Source organism: Etheostoma spectabile, unplaced genomic scaffold, assembly GCF_008692095.1.
Source record: "Etheostoma spectabile isolate EspeVRDwgs_2016 unplaced genomic scaffold, UIUC_Espe_1.0 scaffold00003292, whole genome shotgun sequence".
Lineage (NCBI taxonomy): Eukaryota > Metazoa > Chordata > Actinopteri > Perciformes > Percidae > Etheostoma > Etheostoma spectabile.
This window is the reverse complement of record NW_022603016.1, coordinates 1-16015: the sequence shown is the minus strand read 5'-3', so window position 1 is coordinate 16015 and position 16015 is coordinate 1. Positions and strand designations below refer to the sequence as shown.

General features: G+C 46.5%; 1 protein-coding gene and 1 long non-coding RNA gene across 2 annotated transcripts; both read right to left on the bottom strand.

Annotated features, from left to right (window-relative positions):
- Positions 1-979: 979 nt before the first annotated feature.
- On the bottom strand, positions 980-7106 carry LOC116676524 (G2/M phase-specific E3 ubiquitin-protein ligase). The gene is made up of 6 exons (XM_032507569.1): positions 6990-7106; positions 6550-6860; positions 2401-2579; positions 1902-2074; positions 1607-1821; positions 980-1314 (listed from the first exon to the last, which is right to left on the bottom strand). The coding sequence occupies exons 2-6, from the start codon at positions 6830-6832 to the stop codon at positions 1070-1072; spliced, it is 1095 nt and encodes a 364-aa protein (XP_032363460.1). The 5' UTR covers positions 6833-6860; positions 6990-7106; the 3' UTR covers positions 980-1069.
- Positions 7107-7630: 524 nt separating this feature from the next.
- LOC116676525 (uncharacterized) lies at positions 7631-8304 on the bottom strand. The gene is made up of 4 exons (XR_004328737.1): positions 8234-8304; positions 8100-8147; positions 7893-8018; positions 7631-7806 (listed from the first exon to the last, which is right to left on the bottom strand). It is a non-coding gene; the product is annotated as an uncharacterized LOC116676525 (long non-coding RNA).
- Positions 8305-16015: the final 7711 nt, after the last annotated feature.

Here is a 16015-nt window from a genome sequence, read left to right as displayed (position 1 = left end):
TTTCTGGGTGAATCTTGAATCCATGCGGGCTCCAGTAGGTCTCCTGCAATATTTGCGGCAACTGTGGTGTAATTCAACAGAAGATTCATCTGAAAAATCCACTTTCTTCCACTTCTCCAGCGTCCATCCTTTTAGCAGGCTGTGGGCCTTGGCAAATGCCACACGGTTTTTCAATTGTCTTTTGTTTAGTGCTGGCTTCTGGGCACTGATTCGACCACGGAGGCCATTTCAAGACAGAATCCGACAAACCGTTCTGGTTGACAAAGGGACTTCAGGGGACCAGGTCTGGTGGAGCTCTGCTGCAGTGGAAAATGGTCTGGCCTTGGATTTTCAAGCCAACAAACGGTCCTCTTGAGCAGTTGTCTTGCGGGGTCTGCCTGACCTGGGCTTGTCAAAAACATCTCCAGTGTCTTCAAATGTTTTTGTTTATCCTCTGTACTTGACGCTGAGACACATTGAAGGTGTCTGCCACATCAGCAATGGATCTGGTCTTCAGCCTCTTGATAATCAAAACTTTAGTCTCAGGGTGAATCTTAGGCATGTTTGCAGAGGTCTAGTTGCAGTTGATGTGAAGGTCTAGTGTACTGGGGTTGTTTTTATACACACCTGAGACCTAATTGATCCATTATTAGTCACAGGTGAAGCTCATATGACAAGGCGACAACACTTATGTCTTTGCAAAAATTGACTCAATGGGCTTTACCAAGCTGTGAATATTAGAATACTTTTTGACAGTTTCTTTTTGCACTGAAACATTATTACAAAAGCTGTTGGGATTAAAATGAGCCATTTCTTGTAAATAAATCTGCACTTCAGGTCAATTTGTACACAAGCGACAAGACTTTTGTCAGGGACTGTATATATTAAAGCAAAACTACACACACTTGAGTTAACTTAAAAACTCATTACTGAATAATCTCCAGTCAACTGAAGTCAACCGATATTCATGCTAAACAAACGATATTCTAAAGTAACCATCTGAACCAGTGACTTATTTCAACACAGCATTCTATCAAGTATCAAAGCACAAATATAGCTCCATTTCCAAAAATGTTTTCACACAGTAACATCATGCAAGTCCAAAGGTTGGAGCTTGCAAAATTCCCTCCATCATGTATTGTTTGAAGGCTTCATAGGAAGAGTGCAGCAGCAGGCAGAGTACAAGAGCACAAGTATTTGCTTCTGGGAAAATTCTGTTGCCCTCGTGAAGGAACTGAATTTGTGGATGGTGTGGAAATCCCAGTGGAGGCACTGTTGAGGCTCCAGATGTAAACTCCAATACTTTCTCTAGGGTCACTGGACTGCATTCTCCTTCTGTAACAAGTGAGAAACAATCAGGTCCTTTAAACACGTTATTTTTAGGCCATTATCGCCCAGCCCTCGTTACTTTGGAAGTTTTTGTGATAAATATCAAACACAAAAGCCTCCGTCAAGTACTTTTGGGTAAAGTATAACAATATGAACAAGTGTAAGAGCTATTCATGTTCACAACCTGATATCACAAAGTCATTTCAACTATGGCATTTTCTGAATTTATTTTCCTGACAACCAGGACAACAAAATAACCACTAATAATTGTACTTATGAATTAAAATGTGTACAATACCTTCAATTTCAATTAACCAATCACGCCAAAAGCATATTGTCAGGTTTTCTCGGTATCTGCTGTTGCTGCCCTGCACAGAGAAGTCCACGTCAAATAAAGTACATAGGTCCTTCGCCTGTAGTGGAATCTCCTCACTGACGAACATGTTGTAGAACACTACCGGATTCTTCCTCAGCTCCTCCAGTAAACCAAGGGTTTTTAACCCCTCAGCAAACCTAGAAAAACATGTAACAATGTGCGACACATCCAGGGCCAATGATATTTTTCGGACAGATAAGACAGGTGAGGCACTTACTGTTCCAGGGCAGTCGCCAATCTTCCATTGACGAAGAAGTCTGCAGCTGACTGTGAAAGGGAGTCCTTCTCCTGCAGGCTGGACACATGTCTTAGGGCACCTATAATGCTGAGACTATCGGCTGCCTCTGCAATTGCACTGTTTGCATCTTGGACTGTTGTTGCTTCCTGTATCTATAAAAAGACAGACAAAGAAAATAATGGAAGCGTAAGAGAGTCCAGAATTGGCTTCTAAGGATACCTTCCCTACATAAATGAGATGTTTAAGCAACATAGCCCTCGTGTTTATGAGGATGTAGATATCCTCATGACACTGGTTACCTGCGGCTGAACCACAGCCTTGAGGATATCCACAAACATCCTCATTAACACGAGCACTATATTACTTTAATACAGCAGTTCCACTCGCATCTGAACACATTTGAAGAGATTTACAAATATTAGAGAGTTATAGAAAATAGGGCTGTGCCACAATATTGTACATTCAATGTGTTGCTTACTTTTATTAACTGTTCCCTGAATGTATGATCGCCAACTTCATCCACAGTGGCCGGGGGTGTTGCTTTACCACATATTTGATGGAAAAGCCTTTCGGAAAAGAAGTGTGGACCAACACCTCCATGGACAACACACACAGCAATCATTTTTGCCACCCACGTGTAAAGTTTAGTCTGCAAAGCTAAAAATAAAGACATAACTAAAATACTGCTCTGTGTCCTGAAAATGTAATACCTTAACGTGCTAAGATTAATATTAGTAAGTAAGTAAGTAAGTAAAATTTATTTGTATAGCACTTTTCTCAGATAAAGATCACAAAGTGCTTCACAACAAAAGGAAGCATTAACAACTCTCATACATACAGTGCATTACAAAAAAACAAACAAAAAAAAAAACAAAAGAATAACACGTACACATAAGACCAGCCTAACCACCCTACAATCTAGTTAAAAGCCTCTTTAAAAAGCAGAGTTTTCAACTGAGTTTTAAAATTTTCCACACAATCTAAGCAGCGCATGGAAGGAGGCAAAGCGTTCCACAACCTCGGTGCAACAACCTGAAAAGAACGGTCCCCCCTAGTTTTAAAATGTGTAAGGGGGGCAACTAATAGTCTCTGACCTGTTGATCTCAGACTGCGTGAGGATGTACGCAGCTGTATCAGGTCTGAGATGTATGGGGGGGCCTGTCCTTGTAGGGCTCTAAAAGTTAAGACCAAAATTTTGAAGTGCATTCTAAAAATCACTGGTAACCAATGAAGTGAAGCTAAAACTGGAGTAATATGTGCCCTCTTACTCGTGTGGGTTGAAAGCCTAGCAGCAGAATTTTGGACGCTCTGGAGACGACAAAGATCCTTCTTATTAAGGCAAATAAAAAGACTGTTACAATAGTCTAAGCGAGACGAGATAAAAGCATGAATAATCATCTCCAACTCGGCTTTTGACACCAAGGCTCTTATCTTTGAAATGTTCCTTAATTGAAAGAAACAGTTTTTAATAAGTTGTTTCGAGTGTTTCTCCAGAGACATGGCCGAATCGAAAACAACACCTAAGCTCCTGAGACTGGGCTGAACAGACGAGCCTAAGTCACCAATGTGTTTCTTAATCTGAGGGATGCTCTGCTCCGGAGCAATGATTAAAGTTTCAGTCTTGGCTGAGTTCAACATTAAAAAGTTGTCATTTAGCCACTGCTTGATCCTACTCAGACAATTCATTAAAGATGACAGTTTAAATAACTCAGTAGGCTTAAAGGAACAGTATAACTGAATGTCATCTGCATACAAGTGATAAGAAACATCCTGAAACTGGCTTATTATCTGTCCTAGAGGGAATATATACAGAAGGAAAAGAATTGGTCCCAGGACAGAACCTTGAGGAACACCACTCGATAAACCTGCAGTATCTGACATGTTCTGATTGATATAGACACTAAAACTTCTACCAGTAAGGTAAGATGAAAACCATTTCAAAGCTGATCCAGATATCCCTAATAGAGCCTGAAGTTTATTAAGCATAATATTGTGATCAATAGTGTCAAAGGCAGATGTAAGGTCCAACAAAACTAACACTGTATGCTTCCCAGAATCAGCAGACATCAAAATATCGCTTGAAACTTTCACCAGTGCAGTTTCCGTAGAATGTTTTTTACGGAAACCTGATTGATATTTATCAAAAATATCATTTATCTCTAAGAAAGAAGTAAGCTGCTCTGCTACCACTTTCTCTAGAATCTTTGCCATGAATGGGAGTTTAGATATAGGTCTATAATTCGAGGGTTGCAATGGGTCTAAACTAGGCTTTTTAAGAACAGGTTCGACAATAGCATGTTTGAAAAAGTCAGGAACCACCCCAGTTAAAAGAGAAGTATTAATCATTTCTACAACACAGGGGCCAATACTATCAAAAACCTGCTTGAACAGCATAGTCGGGAGAACATCACTCTGGCCATAAGAGGGCTTCAGCTTATCTAGTAGAGTGGTAACATCGAATAATGACACAAGTTTAAAAGAGAAACACGGATAGGAAAGAGCCAATGTACAGGCCTTGTACTCAGGGGGTGGTGAAATGCTAGCTCTGATATCCTTAATTTTTCCAACAAAGAAGTTAAGGAATACATTACTATTCAACAGAGAGAGCACCGCAATTTGAGAAACAGATGGAGAAACAATAGAGTTAATAGAATCAAATAAGAATTTGGGGTTTTTCTTGTTAGATGATATTAGCTAAGAGAAGTAGTTAGTTCTAGCATTCTTCAGGAGTTCATTTAGAGAAGCAGTTAGTTCCCTAAGATAGAGCCTGTGGACTTCGAGTTTAGTTGTTTTCCATAAGCGCTCTATTTTCCGACGTTTACTTCTAAGGTTCTGAATAGATGAATTAATCCACGGGCAGGGCTTTTTAACAGACACAATGTTTGATTTCATAGGAGCCACTTTATCTAGAATTGTTAAACATTGGCTGTTAAAAGACTCCACAAACACATTTACATCACTACAACCTCTTAGCTGGCATGGATCAAACAAGATAGAAAACTTCCCAGCAACATCCTGGTTAAAAACTCTCCTCTGAGCCTTAATTCTCAGGGGCGGGGGGTCCCGTGGTAGGTTTAAGTTAAAGAAAACACAACTATGGTCACTCACATGGACATCCTTCACACTCACATTTACTATCTCAAGACCTAATGAGAAAACAAGGTCCAGGGTGTGCCCCTTTAAGTGAGTAGGACCTGAGACATATTGTGTAAAGTTAAAAGAGTCAGTGATAGATATGAGGTCTGTAGCTGCAATACATGACATATCATCAATATGAAGATTAAAATCTCCAATAATTAAAACTTTCTCCAGCTTGATTATAGAGGTTAGCAAATCAGTAAAATCAGTAAGGAAGATACCTGCAGGGCCAGGAGGACGGTAAATTAACACACAATAAAATATGTTAACAGAACCGACCTTAATCATCTGTGACTCAAAAGAGGAAAATGTTTCACAGTGGATTCCTCTGCATAAAAAACTGTCTCGATACACAACAGCAAGGCCTCCACCTCGGCGAACCGTTCGAGGTGTCCCAATCACTGAGCAACCTGCTGGGCAGAGCTCATTTAAATGTGCGGCTTCCTTATCCTTTTGCCATGTTTCTGTGAGGAACATAAAATCCATCTTTTCCGTGAAGATAAGATCGTTGATGGCATGCGCCTTGTTTGTGATGGAACGAGCATTTAGCAGCGCTAAACGGAGCGCTGATGGCAGACCGGTCTCCTTAGTAGCAGGTTGAAGTGGCCGCAAACACCTAGTGCAGACACGTGATTTCCAGCGGTGTCGTGGGGCCAATCGCTGACCAGGCAGGTCAGACACAAACTGCAGTTTCCCAACTGCAAGTCCACCGCCGCCCCACGGTGACCAAAGGGGATCCCGTCCAGCGGGCAGAGCGAGCTGAAGGCCACCCTGCGACAGAGCGCCCCGCCACTTATATCCCGAGGAAAAACCGGCAGCAGCCACCGCGGCCGCCGCCCGCAGAGAAGCCCGGGCACCCCCATCGCCGAAGACAGCCTCATCGCGACCCGAACGCCAGCTCTGCAACCCCTTTTCCTTCGTCTCTTCTTTGGATTTCCACGATCCCGAAGCAAAAATCGGCAATCAAATAGGCTGGGTACACACACCAGCGGGGGTGGAAAAGTTTGACTGTAACTCTCCCAGCTGTTACTGAGTCCTTCCATATACACTCCAATGTTCATCAGGGTGACACGATCGTATGTTAAAACAGCAGTAACGCAGTGGTTTAAAGGCAGGGTTAATGTGACTATAAAAGAGACATACACAAACAAATAAAAACGACATAAATGGGACGCAGCAACGGCCATGCCAAACAAAGGCGCCATCTTGCCTTGCCAGGTAACTATTAGTACTACTACAAATTACTATTGCACCTTCCGGAATCATGGAAAAATCCTAACCAAGAAAATAAGATACAGACAATACCTGATGAAATCTGCCCAACCCAAACAGAACAAAATAAATCATACAGGAGAAATAATTTCTAAATGAGTTTTTTCAAAAACATTTCTAGAATTCTGCCAGTTGAATAAGAACAGTTTTAAGAATTTGGGCTTCCCTACCTTAGAAAAGCGCTATATAAATACAGCACATTTACATTTACATTTACCTTGAATATCAAGAGACAACTGCCGGTCTTTCTCATGTCCCTCAAAGATATTTGACTGGTGGACGGCCCTCATCAACAGCCTTAGGTACTCTCTTGTTGGGCCGCCTTGGTCAACTGCCCCTTCACCATTGTCATCTTCATCCACAAACACAACATTCAATTTTGCTTCAGGGTTGAAGGACCTAAGCTTGAATGACCGCAGGCTACACAGGAAAACATTATACCTGCACACATTTATTTGGTTGCTTGATGGACAGAAGCTTCCATCAACTTTGCTGACCATTTTTTCCAATATGGTCTGTAGATCAATCCTGCAACCAAATAAGTTCATGCATTTTATTAATGTTGTGTAAGTTTAACACCTGATTAAATATAACAGGATATATATATTTTTTTAAATACACAAAAATGTGAAGTCAATTTAATGAGGAAAAACATACTCATCATCAGGTCCTCTGAGGTGATGTGTTGATACAGGAGACTGATTTTGTAATACTGTCTCATCTTTTTCATCAAGAATAATGATTGATTCCTGGGCAGATGAAGGAGGAAGTGATGGTTCATGAAGAGTCAAGATTTCTTGTGGTTCCGAGAACAGAGTGAGCAGTGGCTGGGAGGAGGACTCAAAGATACTTGGCGAGGAGGAGGCATCAAACAGCATTGGCTAGAAAGAGGGCACAGAGAGACTAGGCTGGGAGGAGGTCTCACACAGCAGTGGCTGAAGATAGGGCACAGAGAGACTTGGCTGGGAGGAGGTCTCACAGAGCAGTGGCTGAAGAGAGGGCACAGATAGACTTGGCTGGGAGGAGGTCTCACACAGCAGTGGCTGAAGAGAGGGCACAGAGAGATTAGGCTGGGAGAAGGTCTCACACAGCAGTGGCTGAAGAGAGAGTACAGAGAGACTTGGCTGGGAGGAAGTCTCACACATCGATGACTGACAATGAGATGTATGGTGTAGGGCACAAGCTCCATCATTTTGTTGATCCGACAGAATTTCCTGAATACAAACATGCACAATACATGAGCTTGCAAACCAACACACTCAGTTTTCATTTGCAACAGGAATTAAATGCAGCACACATTTACCTGTACATCATGATTTGAAAACCAAAGGACATATAAAGTTGAGGTTGCTTTTATGCCATGATCCATTATTGACCCGGAGGAAGTGCTCTCAATTGATCTTGGTGATGTGGCTTCTTGCACCACAAAGATTTCACTGGCAATATCATCTTGTCCCACAAAGTCAAACAAGATCTTAAAAGATGTGAAACAGTGTTAGTCAAGTTTTCCAACCCACTGAGAAGACACCTGATATTTTCCTTAAGCTGAACACACTTCACCTGGATTGGCTCCAACAAGCTGAATTTCCTCATATTGATGTGTCCATTTGGATATTTAAATTTGATGAACACCCCATCTGAGGGTTCCTCACATGCAGAGAGTCGCTGACGTCTTGCCTCAATAGCCTGAAATGTGACTTCTCTCATTTAAAAATGAAATTAAAAAACCTTTAGCTAGTTTACCAAACTAATAGATTACAAACAAACCTTTTGACGTCTTTCCTCACAGGCCTGGTAGGCTAGTTTCTTCCTCTCCTATTAAAAGAAGACCACATTCTAAAGTATGTATCTATCCTGTAAGAGAATGTGAATTATACATAAGTAGAACTTTGAAGTATTACCTTCTCCTGATCCACTAACAAAGTTTTTTATACTCCTGGTCTTGCTGGGCACGTATAGCTCGCCATTCTTGAAGAGCCTAAATTTTAAAAAAGAAGAAAAAAAAGGCATTACTCTCAATTCTATAGCAAATAGTATACAAAAAATGAATACTTAAAAATGTATATACAGTGTCAACACCGGTTACCTGATTATCAACCACATTTTGCGCTTGGGTAACATCAGCCACAGACACGGTGTCATCTTGTACCGGAGCAATTGAGAGTTTTGGGAATTAATTCATGGATATGGTAGAAGATGTGGGTGCCACCTGTTACACAGAAAATCCAAATCATTTCTCCGTCAGTTAGAAAACACACTCGTATGGAAACAAAACACATTACAAAATTAAGTAGAAAAATTACAATTACAGTTACACACTGTAACTGCTCAGACATCACAGAATATACATATTAGAAAAAGACAAAAACAGTTTATATTTGCCACTCATCAGTACAAAGTGCACAGTGGTCATAAAAATCATTATATGTGCAATCATTTTAATATGGACCTGATCTGAAACCACTTGTGGAGTCTCATCTGCTAATGGAGCTGCGAGTGGTGCAAATTAATTTTGGGTCATGGCAGAGGGTGGTGATGGTACCTGAGGGCAGAGAGGGCAACTTCAGTTATAGGCATAGACATTACAGAGACCATTTATATCATTGTAGTAAAATTAAAACCCTATGAATATAATTTCATACCTGCAAGACAGTGGCTCGTGGCACAATGTAAAGTCTGCTTTTGCCAACAGCTGATTTCAGTTCCTTCACAGAACACACTTGTGATTTCTGGATCTTGCATGCTTTGCCTGTCCTTGCCAATTCAAAGCCAACCAAATTTAGACTGATGCGAGGGTAGCTTGGGCAAACAAAGTTGTTCAATTCAGATAAAACTCCAGTTTAACCGAATTTTTGAGTTTGTGTGTCTGGCCGCCGTTGATTCATGCACTGGTTTTCCTAAAAAATGGAAACGTAAACATCAGCATAAAAAATAAAAAAGGTTACCAGTGGCAAAGTGGCTTCCGGGAAACTTGTAATGCCTTTGCATGAGGTTGCATAGGTCTAACTATTAAAATGGCAACATGGAAACTATACTGCTCTACAATTTATTTCTTTAAAACAAATGCTAAATGTATTTTAACATAGTCAAATATTACCCAAAAAAAATAAGAACAAGGAAAAACTGTTGTTTGTGCGTATGCACCAAACAAGAGTTTGGAGTATTCGGCCTTCTTGGAGACCTTGAATGGAGTCCTGTATTGGGCTCCAGTAGGGGACTCCATAGTTCTGCTGGGGGACTTCAACTTCCAATCCTATTGGTCCTAGTGAGAACGGTAGCATGTGACGGCATTACCGTAGGGGCATATAAGCACGCCGGCACATAGCTCATTAGTTCTTTCTATGAAGCAAGGCACTCCAGGCGGGGCAGCGAACCAACGCAGTTCGAGTTCCCCTTGAAGGGGAACGTCTTGGGTTATGTATGTAACCCTTGTTCCCCGAGATAGGGGAACGAGACACTGCCGGTTTACGACATTATGGGAACGAGATACCCACTAACCCGCGCCGAACCCCCGCCTGCCCTAGCATGCAAGCAACCTGTGGGCTTGACTAGGAGGAGAGCACCCGGGTGCCGGGTGCGGAGGGAAGGTCCAGACTATAGAACCTGAAGAAGGTGTGAGGAGTGGCCCAGCCCGCTGCATCACAAACCCCCTGGAGAGACGCTCCAGAGAGGAGAGCCGTGGAGGCCGCCACGCCTCTCGTGGAGTGAGCCCGTACAGCCATAGGTGAAGGCAAACCGCGCACCTGATAGGCCAGGGAGATAGTCTGAACGATCCAGTTGCTGATAGCATGTTTGGAAGCGGGGAGCCCAGCCTTGGGAGACCCAAAACCCACCAGCAACTGATCCGTCTTCCTCCACCGGGAGGACCTCAGAGTGAAGACACTCAGCGCTCTGACAGGGCAGAGCAAATTGAGCCTCCCATCCTCCGCCGTCACATGAGGTGGAGGATGAAACGCCTGCAGTACCACAGGCCCCATGACAGTGGACTGCACCTTGGGAATGTAGCCCGGAATGGGGTGCAGGATGGCCCGGATACCCGGGAAAAACTCCAGGCATCAGGGAGTAACCGAAAGAGCCCGGAGGTCCACCCTCCTCAGAGAGGTGATAGCAAGGAGGAAGGCCATCTTCAGGGTCAGGTACTTGGCCTCAGCCGAGACCAAGGGTTCGAAGGGGCCTCAGCCAAAGCTGCGAGATGCAGGTCTCATCCTCCGGGTCTCACGGAGGAACCGCACGACCAGGGGAAGCCTCCCCAGAGACCCATCCCTCGAAGGGGCGTGGAAAGCCAAAATGGTTGCCTCGTAAACCTCCAGGGTGGATGGGGAAAGGCCCGCAGAGAAGCGGTCCTGCAGAAACTCCAGCACCTGAACCACCGGGCAGGTAACTGGGTCCAGCATGCGTCCTCTGCACCAGGCAGAGAAGACGTTCCACTCCAGGCCATACATTCTCCGTGTAGACGGGGCCCTGGAGCTAAGGAAAGTCTTGACCGCTCCTGCCGTCAGGCCCGCCTCAAGGTACTGGGCCCCTTCAGGCCAGAACGGGGATACAAGAAGCAGGCGGATGCCCTCCTGATGGACCCTCTCCAGGAACCCCGAGAGCAGAGCGACTGGAGGAAAAGCATAAAGACGCAGCCTCGGCCACTCCCGTACCATGGCGTCCAGCCCTAGCAGGGTCGGGGGCGTCAGGGAGAACCACAGAGGACAGTGTGTAGTCTCCCGAGACGCAAACAAGTCCACGTCTATAGGTCCGAACCTTCCGCACAAGGACTCCACCACCTCGGGGTGGAGCCGCCATTCCCCAGGCCTCAGTCTCGACAGCAGGTCTGCACCCTGTTTCTGAAGCCCAGGGATAACATTGCCCTGAGAGAGAGCAGGCTCCGCTGGGACCACAGGAGAATCTAATGCGCCAGTCTGCAGAGAGGGCGCGAGCGCAGACCCCCCTGGTGAGTCAGATAGGCCACCACTGCCGTATTGTCGGACCTGACCAGCACGTGGTGACCCAGGAGTGTAGGCAGGAAGCTCCTCAGAGCCTGGAACACGGCCAGCAACTCAAGGCAAGTGATGTGCCATGACGAGTGATGCACCTGCAAAACACCCCACGCAGAGCGGTCGTCCATGACCGCGCCCCACCCAGTGAGGGAAGCGTCTGTCGAAACGATTACACGGTGACAGGGCGCCCCCAGCGCAGGTCCTCGGGACAGGAACCCAGGCTTCTTCCACACCGATTAGGGCACAAAGACATTTATGCGTAACCCATATCAGGCGGAACGGGCTTCCCCTCGGGGAGAACCCCTTGGATTGTATCCACCACTGCAGGGCCCTCATGTGCAGAAGACCAGAAGGAATCACGCCGCCATGAGGCCAACACCCTCTGGAAGTGTGTTACAGTGATGGCGCGGCCCAGCCTCACACTCTTCACCGTGGCCAGAACGGACTCGACACGCCAGAGACAGATGTGCCAGCATCATCAACGAGTCCCACACCACCCCAAAGAACACAGTCCTCTGGGCGGGTGCCAGCACACTCTTTCCCTTGTCGAGCCTCAGCCCCAAACGAAGAAGATGAGCGAGGACGACATCTCGATGCCAAACCGCCAATTCCTGAGACGGAGCCAGGACGAGCCAGTCGTTGATGTAATTCAGGACCAGGATGCCCTGGAGCCTCGGAGGAAACCGGACCCACTGGCTGGCGGGGGAACGAGCTCAACGGCCCCCTTCTCCAGCAGCGAGCGCACTTCCTGTCCCAGCACCAGGCCCTGGTCCGGGCGCACCACAGTCCGGACCACCCCAGTGATGACGGTGCGCAGAACCCACAAGGACATGTTCTCCAAGCCCCACCAAGCTTCTGCAAAATCTGCCAGCGGAACCAACCCCTCAGGGCTGGTGGCCGGTGCGATGTGCCGATGATCCCCTGAAGCGGGCCGCCAGGCAGAACCCACCGATGATCCGCAGTGCAGGAGCCAAACCTCCGGCCTACCGTCACCCCTCGGGGCTGGCAGAGCAGAGAAGGCTTGGCGGCGGGCAGCGCAACCCGTGCGCCACGGCGGCGGGACAACAACGCTAATGGACCGCCAGGAAGAACCCGCCGATGATCCGCAGTGCGGGAGCCAAACCTCCGACCTACCGTCACCCCTCGGGGCTGTCAGAGCGGAGGAGGCTTGGCGGCGGCCAGCGCGTCCCGAGCGCCACGGCGGCGGGACAACAACGCTAGCGGCCACCCAGGAGGGAACCTCAGTCGGCTCCGGAGGCCAAACACACAGTCAGGACCACTCTGCCCTGCCCCTCCGTGACAGGATGAAGGCTCACAGGTCCGACCTGCCGGGGAGGGGAGCGCGGTGGCGGTGCCTTGCGTCCCAAGCCGCTCGAGGGAGACCATGAGAAGCCACACTCCGCGTCCGGCACAGCCGGTGGGAGCCGGTAGAGAGCCGAGATGTTCCAGCCGCCTCAGCTGAGCGGGACCCAGTCCATCTCCAGTAGCAGGTCTGCCTGGTAGGCCTGCAAAACCGCCATGGAGTGCAGGCTCCCAGAGCGACCTCAACCTGAGGCATCGTCCCGTAGCCGCAGACCCTGATCCCCGCCACATTGCCATACTCCAGCAGCTGGGGAGTAGAAAGCCGGGCAGAGAAAGGCATAACCCAAATACTGACACAACTCATTGTGTCAGTGTCATTGTGTCATTGTGTCATTGTGTCATTGTGTCTCCTGCAGAGGAGCTCTGCAGGAAGCGATCATCCAGTCTGTGGCCAATCCAGTCCGAGTTTTGCCACAGCCCGCGACACTACTCCCAGCAGCACATCATTATCCGGCGCACTCGGCGCTCTTCTGATGACGTCGGCCTGAAACCCGGAAGTCTTCTCCCTCCCCCACGCTGCCAAGCACAACAAGCTCCTCAGAGCCAGAGTGCAATTGCTACGTCGGACAGCATCCCTGAACAGAAGAAGCAGAGAAGCCGGCCCTCGAACGGGGACTAGGGGAGTCGGAACCGGCAGACGAAGGACGAGATGGGGCATCAGCCGTCTCGGAAACCACCAGCAGATCTTGCTGCGATCCACATGACCGAAAAAAGTCTCGAGCCGCCTTAGCGGCCGCGGGGCCCAAGCCACGGGGAGAGCGGATCTGGCCATCCGCGGAAAAAAGAGGGCCATGCGGGACCTCAGTACCCGCACGGGCAGGGCCACGCAATGGTCACAAACAGCCCCCTCGAGAGCTGCCGTGGTGTGCGACAGGCCCGGACAAGCAACACACAGCTCACGAGAGTCTCCTACCGTGATGAAACGCGGACAGGGAGACACACATCTCCGGAACTGGTTAACCGCTTGGACATACTGCAACTTCCAGGTGAGTAGGATACATGGAATCTTTCAAACACAACATCAAACAACGTGCCTGCTGAATAGAAAAAAGCTAATGAGCTCTGTGCCAGCGTGCTTATATGCCCCCACGTGTATGCCGTCACATGCTACCGTTCTCCCTAGGACCACTAGGATTGGAATAGTTTTCATTCGCATTCATCCCTGTCATGCCTAAAGGCGTTCCTATCCTACAGTGACGTAACCGACGCAGTTCGAGTTCCCCTGGAAGGGGAACACCATTATCTGGCCCTGGAAGAAGGAAAAGTTTTGCTTGCCAAATAGGGTTTTCCCTGCGGCCACCAGATCCTCCTGTAAACACAAATACATAACTTTATTGGCGCATGGCTAAAATGTTTCCTTACATGGGGGGAGTCTCAAAAATATTGGCAACATGCCATGCATTTCTGATAATACTTTTTTACTTCTGGTGAATATAATCCATTAATCTAGTTTTTATATGTACTTTGTATTAACACCTTATTTTGAAAACCGGAAGTAGCCGCATGTGTATCGTTCGCTACTGGATCTGGGCATAGAAAGTTTAAGAAATCTGGGCCGTTTGAATCACAGACCGTAATAATAATAATAACTAGAAAATTCCGCAGAAATTTTATCAGTGTGCCTGCTATTGGGGCCCATCCACACACACACACACATTGGAAACATCAGTTAGGAGTCAGTTGGTCAACATGGCCGCCAGGGAACAGTGTCATGATAGGGGTGTGTGTGTCTGAGCCGTTTTCAATGTGTTTTATTGGCAGTTGGTTTCCTAGCTTGAACACGTTAAGTCTGATAGACTCCATAGTTACATGTCTGCGACCAGAACAAGATTTCCTACATTTTGACCAACTATGATGTCTAAAGAGTTAAAACTGGAGGAGAGAGAGACATTTGTTTGTTTCTGAGCATCGTCCTGCAGCCCCCCCCCCCTCCTCTGTCCTCTCAGTAACAGAACCTGTTGCTATGGTGATTTCGTCAGAGAGGGAGCCAGATTTTTTTTCCAATGTCTATATCTGCAGTTGGTGAGCCTAGCGCGAAAAGTTTTAGTCCGATAGACTCCATAGTTACATGTCTGCGACCGGCACAAGATTTTCTATATGTTGACCAACTAGGATGTCTAAAGAGTTAAAACTGGAGGAGAGAGAGCAATTTGTTTGGAGAAAAAAAATCAATGAATCGTCCCCAGCTGCATGGTTTTGTCATGGTTTCTGTCGACAGTTGGTGGATCACAGCCAACAATTTAAGTCCGATAGACTCCATAGTTACATGTCTGCGACCGGAACAAGATTTACTACATTTTGACCAATAATGAAGTCTGAAGATTGAAAACTGGAGGAGAGAGAGCAATTTGTTTGAGAAACTTCCAGAGATCCGTACGGCAGCCCCCCACTCTGTCCCCCACTCTAGCTCTGAACATTCCGCCAAATACACACACATTGGAAAATCTGAGACGGTCTGAAAACGGGACGATACGTAGATTGATATCCGTGCTTGATATCTGAACGTCCATTCAGCCCAATAAACACCAAAGTCTTGTCTTCGGTTTAAACTTTTAATCAGGTTTCTACGTTAAAGTATGGCGATGCAGCATGGTCCCAAAGAGGGGGCGTTTTGAGCGATGTTGAGTAATTTCCCGAAAATTTCCCATTCAAGTCAATGAGAGATTTTTGCCGTATTTTTGCCGATTTCGGTAAAACCACGCGGCAAATCTGGTTGAAACTACATAGCACACCATTCCCAATCATTACCCACATGTCGGTGTAATGTGTTGCGCGTGTTGGCAACGCTTTGGGACTAGTAGCTAGTAGTGGGCATAGAAAGTTTAAGAAATCTGGGCCGTTTGAATCACAGACCGTAATAATATAATAACTAGAAAATTCCGCAGAAATTTTATCAGTGTGCCTGCTATTGGGGCCCATCCACACACACACACATTGGAAACATCAGTTAGGAGTCAGTTGGTCAACATGCCGCCAGGGAACAGTGTCATGATAGGGGTGTGTGTGTCTGGCCGTTTTCAATGTGTTTTATTGGCAGTTGGTTTCCTAGCTTGAACACGTTAAGTCTGATAGACTCCATAGTTACATGTCTGCGACCAGAACAAGATTTCCTACATTTTGACCAACTATGATGTCTAAAGAGTTAAAACTGGAGGAGAGAGAGACATTTGTTTGTTTCTGAGCATCGTCCTGCAGCCCCCCCCCCCTCCTCTGTCCTCTCAGTAACAGAACCTGTTGCTATGGTGATTTCGTCAGAGAGGGAGCCAGATTTTTTTTCCAATGTCTATATCTGCAGTTGGTGAGCCTAGCGCGAAAAGTTTTAGTCCGATAGACTCC